Raw genomic sequence first — 6,710 nt, 5'->3', positions numbered from 1 at the left:
TACATGTTCAGTACTTGCACTGAAGTGAACTCCTCTGGTCATTAGTTAACCCAGCCAGAAAACACACAGCCTAATGATATGGTAACACCCCTTGGTATGGAGTTTTCCAGGACTAACAGGGTAAGATTTGGCTGGCTAAGATGTTATTTAACAGTGACACATACTGCAAGGTAAGATTTCTAACAATAATACAAAACAGAAATTGAAAATAATTTGGGACCTTGAAGGTCAGCCATCACTCAGGACTAGTGCTGATGACTCAAAGCCCAGCTGCACCATACATGCAAATCACTAAAGTACAAAGGATTAAAAACAAAAAAACAACCCCAAAACTGAGCTAGGATCATGCTTAATTAGGGAGTTAAATGCACAATAGGAGCAAGGTGACTTTCCTGGAAGAAAACATGTTGATGGGAAGCAGAGATGAGTTCCAGGGTGACATCACAAGGATATGAGGATTATAAAAACCTACTTGCACTTGCAGTCAACTCTGCTCTACGGCTAGGCAGATGCATTAGTCCTTAAGAAAGAAACCACTAAAAAAGTAGGGCAGCAGTTTCATCTGAAACAAGTTAAAACAATCCTATTTGGGGATGTTTTCATTAAAGCAACCTGCCCCTTTTCATAGTTCAAAGCAAGATACACATTTCTTTCAGAAGTTCATTTTACTAATTATGAATGCTCTAGCTTTGTCAGCAGTAATTAAGAAACATTTTAAAGCAATGAAAATGTCCCTATGTTATGACTGAAGAAAAAGGCTTTTTTTTTTTTTCAGATTTGTAAGGTCAGTCTGTGCTTCCAGCAAAAGAACTACCTTCCCTCTGTCTTTTGAAGCAGAAATGTTCCCTTTCTGATGCTCCTGGGCTCCAAAGGATGAAGCCCCCTGACAGGGACATATTCCAAGGAGAGAGACTACATTGTAGAGCCACCGTCAGAAATCGTTTACCAGCTGAAGTCATAAACTAATAATTTGTAATGGCAAGTTGCAATTTGACCAGTTTTCTGTATTGTCCTAACTATGCTCCCAAATTTTGGGGGCAGGCTAAAAATTGTCTTCCTTCAGAGATGACTGTTTCTAATATTCTGTGCAAAGCCATTATATAAACCCCCTGATGGAGATGTCACCTTCTTGCATCCCAACATTAAGCCCACCTCCTTATTCCAGTAATGCAGGCAGGTAAAAGCCTCAATGAGGAGAACACCTGTCAAAGGGCTGCACTAGCATCTTCTTGTACACATCTACCCCTCCACCACACCTGCAGGGAAGTGGATCCAAGGGAACTGGGCCATCACCAGCACATGGGACAATTTTGAAGGGGAAAAGCTATGTAAGGAGGTCGGGGGGGGACACCCTCCTCACTGTTACTACTGAAACTGCTCTGCTGCTCCGTTCTGCTGCAGGAACAGCACAAACTGCACAGCCAGTAAGCAACTGCTCAGGAAGAGGTCATGTTTTCCCTTCTCCATTTCCCTGGGCTGTTTCTGATTTACTATGAACAAAACCAGATAAAGGACAGGTGTTGCCCTGGGAGCTGGAATCAGCACCAGGTGCTTGCACCTCTTGCATCTGAGTATCATTGGCCTTCTGCACAAATCTGGAAAGTTTAAGAGGCTGTACTAGCCTCAAAAGTAGAGTAGCAACTAGAAAATGCAAAAATTTAAGTTCTAGTTGGAATAATTCATCACTACACCACCGGAAGCAGTTTTCTCCCTTTTTATTTGGGAACAATTTTATTTTGGGCAAGTGCATCTAACCAGCAGAACTATGGTGAACTCCTGGCAACACAGGACTGCTTCAGCAGAGGAGCCACAACATACTCACCTTCAACGTTAAGCCATTAGCAGGATGAACCTGGGTGTGGGCATGGGATTGTTGGTTTCCAAGCTTCCCTAAGGCACAGACACAATACTCTTTTCTAAGGACAGTTGTAAAGAGATATTACACTGAGATTTCACATCAACAGCAAAGAAAACTCTCAGGCAGGCATCAATCTTCTGTGATAAGCAGTTGAAAAGATAATCCAAAATTATGATACAACTCATTAATATCAAAGACTACACACACAGAATATAGCAGATGCAGAGAAAAATGGATTGCAGCAGATGCAATCCCCCTCATAAAGGGATCTCAGTCCTGAGCTTCTTCCCTCCCATATCCCAAGGGGAGGTAAAACAGTCCCCAAACCAGTATTGGAGGTGTGACTTCCAAAGAGGCTCAGTCCTAAGTGCGTAACATTCAAAAAACCCAGTGTGTGGTTAAATGACTTTCCCCCATGCACCATATAGGGGCCTTCAGTTTCCAGTTAGGCAGTATGGGGAGGCACCAGGTTGGGAAAGTTAGGTGGGAGTGATACTGAATCTGCACCTACAATTCCATTTAAATCTGCTCTGTTCATGGCACAGGTATTTTTAAAGGGCAAATTAATTCAGGTGTTGTTTATAAGCTAAAACTCTAAATAAATAATGGAATTGGTTTTTACCACCTTTGATCATTTGTCTTGAAAATAAGTTCACTTTTGATTTCTGAGCTGAAAGCTTCCAAACATTTCTAAATACAGTACTCCATTTGAAGTAAATGTTTAAATAGAAACAGAGCCTCAAACACTCTTTTATAAAATTTCAAGACTAATTTAAAATGTTTTGTAGAGTCAAAGTACTTAAACCATATTTATGTTCTGATTAATAAGTAAATAAAAAAAATACATCAGCAGTATTTCTTCTCTTGGTTTGAATGAGTTCTCTGATGTCTACACTGGGAAATGCTGAGTCTTAGCATCATTTTCAAACACAATTACTGGTTTTAGACACATTCAGCTCCTAATTCTATCACCAAACTCTTCTCATTAATAGCATCTTTAAAAAGAAAGTTCAAGTACAGAATTAAGTGGAAAGCTTTAATAGCTTGTAGATGTGTATAGTTGATGGTCTTTAGCTGCAGAGAGGAATAGCATCAGTTATAAGACTAAGAAATAAAACAGTCATAAATGTATCTGTAAGTAAAGACATACAAAAGAGTTCATTTAAGTCAATCATTCCTATGAGCCTTGCTTTTATTAAAAAAAAAAAAAAAAGTATTTTTCTATCCAGATTACTTTGCTGTTAAAATAGCAGGGTTTACCTGTTTGGTACTCTAACCATTCAGAAGAATGCTGAAGTTTCAATACTTTTTGGATGAGAAATGAAAGATAATAACCCCTTGATCAATGTAATTTTTATTTATTCATCTGGAAACATGGCAAGGATACCATGGGCAACAACGCTGCCTAGGAGAACATGGATTTCACATAAACTCTTTTGGCAGAAACACACATTTAAATAATCATCCAAATCACCACCTCACTAGTTCTATCTTTAAAAAAAAAAAGGGGGGGGAGGGAAGGAAGTAAAAAACCCAAAACACAAGCAACCCAACCAACCAAACAAAAAACAACAGAGAAAAAGAAACATAAGATCTGAACAAACAGCCTAGAATTTTTTTTTCCATTTAATGTCTATGCCAGTCACATCTGTCCCTGATTTTAGAAGTTAATACTTAGCACACAATGGCACCTTTCATTTGCAAACACATTCTAAACATGAACAGACTGCAGTTATAGGACAGCACCTCACTGCAGCTAATCAACACCAATGCCTGGTCCTCTTCCATCCTGGGGAAGTGCTCGATTAAGTTTGTGCTCCCTGTAGGACAGTGTCTGCACCCTGCAAAGTGCTACACTTTTACAAAGTGAGTTCAGCATGAAGTGACTGACCAAACTATAGCATAAAATCAAGCAAGTTTTTCCACTCAGTGCTAATATTTTGGTTTAGAATCCAAGAAATGACCAGGGCAGGATGCAATTTAGTGTAAACCATTTGGAGTGAAAGGTGTTATTTTGCCAAGGGAAATCTCCCCTTCATAGTCCAGCTCACAGACAGAGTCAGTGGCAATCTCCTGTTCAGGAGAGATTTGGGACATCCTATCGAAAGGGTCCTCACGATTTTCCTTACAGTCAACCACATTTGGGATCATGTTAACATAAGCAGTCACTATCTCCTTATGGAAAAGAGTGTCCTGGTTGTAAGAGATAAGCTCATTGCTTATATTAACAGTCTCCACTGGAGTACTAGAGCAAAACTGACCACATCCCAGGAGGTTGGAGAAGACCTTTCGGAAGTCAGCATTGAAGGCATAGATGATGGGGTTGAGAGAAGAGTTGGCCCAACCAAACCAGACAAAGACATTAAAGATGGTCTCACTGACGCAGGGAAGGCCAGCATGGGGGTCACTGGGTGGGCTCTCACAAAAGGGAACCATGCAGTTCAAGATGAAGAATGGCAACCAGCAGCAGACAAAGACACCCATGATGACAGAGAGCGTCTTCAACACCTTGGTTTCTTTCCTGATGGAGGACTTGAGGCTTGTGTGATGGTGGCAGTCAACGTGGCTGCTCCTGCAGCTCTGCGCGTGCTCGGCTGCCCTCTCCAGAGAAGAGATACGACGGATCTGCACCTGGGCAATGCGGTAGATTCGAGTGTAGGTAACTATCATGATAGCCACCGGGATATAAAAACTGATCAAGGAGGAGGAAATAGCATAAGTCCTATTGAGGCTGGAGTCACAGCTCTCTGATGGTCCAGTGAGGGTGTCATTGCTGTCAGATGTCCCATCAGAGGGTCTTATTGCTGCTAATGCCACCCATGTGGTGCTCATATCTTCTGCCCAGGTGGTGACAGCACCTGCTGCTGCCCAGCCAGTGCCAAATCCATCTCCAATATCTCCAGTAGCAACAACATGCCCACTTTTGTGCCAGTTGAGCTGGACAGGGATGAAGGAGATGAGCACAGACAAAGCCCATGCCACACTGATCATCACCAGAGCCAACCGTTGGGTCATCTTCCTCTCATAGCGAAACGGGCTGGAAATAGCCCAGTACCTGTCCACACTGATCACACAGAGGTTCAGGATGGAAGCTGTGGAGCACATGATATCAAAGGCCACCCAGACGTTGCAGAAAGCCCCAAAGGGCCAGTACCCGGCCACCTCAGCCACCGCCTTCCAGGGCATGACCAGCAGAGCCACCAGCAGATCCGAGACAGCCAGGGACACGATGAAGATGTTGGTGACCTTGCTTCTCAGGTGCCGGTAGCGGACGATGGCCGCGCACACCAACACGTTCCCGAAGAGGGTCCAGAGGATAAGCAGCGCTAGCAGGCTGCCCGCCGCCACCTGCGCCGCCCCGGGAGCGACCGCCGGACCCCGGGCCCCGCCGTGGGTGCCCGCCGGGGGCGGCAGCGGGCTCCGACCGCCCCGCAGCATAGCTGGAGGCTCCCGCCGGCGGCGGGGCGGCGGCAGCCGGGACGCACCGAGCAGCCAGAGCCGCCCCGCCGCCCGGCCCCATGGGGCCGCTGCCTCCCCCGCCCCGCCACCACCCCTACGGATTCGCCCCCCCTCTCCCTCCCCCCCCGCGCCGCCGGTCTTGCTCCGCGGCTCAGCTCATACCGGTCTCCGCGCACCGCCGCTCAGCGCATTGCACCTGCCCGAAGCTACCCTCCCTTGGCAGTGCCCGCCCCAGAGCAAGCGCACTGCTCCTGCCCGTGGTCTCTGCCCCGCGGCTTCCGCCTAGGCTGCCCGCTCCGGGGTTCGACGCGGTCCCCTGCTCAGGGTCTCCGTCCCGCGGACCCCGCTTTGGGTACCCGCCTCACGTCCTCTCGCTTGCGCTTTCTGCACCGCGACTCTGCGCGCACCCCTGTCCGGGGGCTCCGCTCTGCGCGTTCCTCTGAGCTTAGTGCTGCTCCCTCGGCGGCTCTGTGCGTATCCTGCCTGCGGCACCGGCTCCGTGCCGCCTCCCCGGGGTGAGCAGCTCCAAGTGGCTCCCACCAGGGCTCCCAGTGCAGCGGAACGGAGACCCCGCTACTACCTTCTCGCTGCCGGTCCCCCCCTGCCCGCTCGCCGGGCCAGCCCACCCGCCCCCGCCGCCCTTTGAGCATGCTCCGCCGCCGGGGACGCCCCGTCCGGACCGCGGCGGGCAGCAGGGCTGGCGGGTACGGGACGGTGTCCTGGGGGTAGGCGGTCTCCCTGTGCGCTCCTTTCCTCGAGAAAAGAGGCACCCTCGCTGCAACCGTCACCGGCTCTCTGCCGGCGCACGGCTCCGCGCACCTGGGCGGGAGGGGGTAGGGGGGGAAAGAGCGCAGTCCCACGGCGGGAAGAGGGGAAATGCCCACCCGCAAACCGCCCCTGCGGCATTCCCGGGGCCAGCGGGGCTGTCGGGGACGGGCACCGCCACGGCTTGGTTGGCCTGAGCGAGTGGGACTGAAAGTTGCTGTGGGGAGGGTGGGACGGACTGGGTTTATTCCGTAGGGATCATAAAATTGTTTTGGTTGGAAAAGATCTCTAAGATCATTAAGTGCAACCATCAGCCTAACACCACCCTGGCCATTAAACCATGTCCACACGATTCCTGAACACCTTCAGGATAGTGAATCCTCCACCTCTCTGGGCAGTCTGTTCCAACGCCTGACCACTCTTTCTGTAAAGAAATTTTTCTAATATCCTGATAGCAGGGAGAAATGACCAATCCCCACCTCCCTACAACCTCTTTTCAGGAAGTTGTAGAGAGCAATAAGATCAGCCTAGCAGCCTGCTGTTCTCCAGAGCAAACAACCCGGTCGTCTCAGCCACTCCTCATAAGCTTTGCTTTCTAGACCCTTCACATTGAATGGAATTGTTCTGA

General features: G+C 48.2%; 1 protein-coding gene across 1 annotated transcript; it reads right to left on the bottom strand.

Moving 5' to 3' along the window:
* Positions 1-3,838: 3,838 nt before the first annotated feature.
* DRD5 (dopamine receptor D5) lies at positions 3,839-5,296 on the bottom strand. Its single transcript, XM_054391535.1, has one exon. It carries the CDS (start codon positions 5,294-5,296, stop codon positions 3,839-3,841), a length of 1,458 nt encoding a protein of 485 aa, XP_054247510.1.
* Between the last annotated feature and the right edge of the window lie 1,414 nt (positions 5,297-6,710).

Source organism: Indicator indicator, chromosome 23 (genome assembly GCF_027791375.1).
Source record: "Indicator indicator isolate 239-I01 chromosome 23, UM_Iind_1.1, whole genome shotgun sequence".
In the NCBI taxonomy this organism is placed as follows: Eukaryota; Metazoa; Chordata; class Aves; order Piciformes; family Indicatoridae; genus Indicator; species Indicator indicator.
The sequence above is the reverse complement of the archived record's forward strand: the minus strand, read 5'-3'. Positions and strand labels throughout refer to the sequence as shown.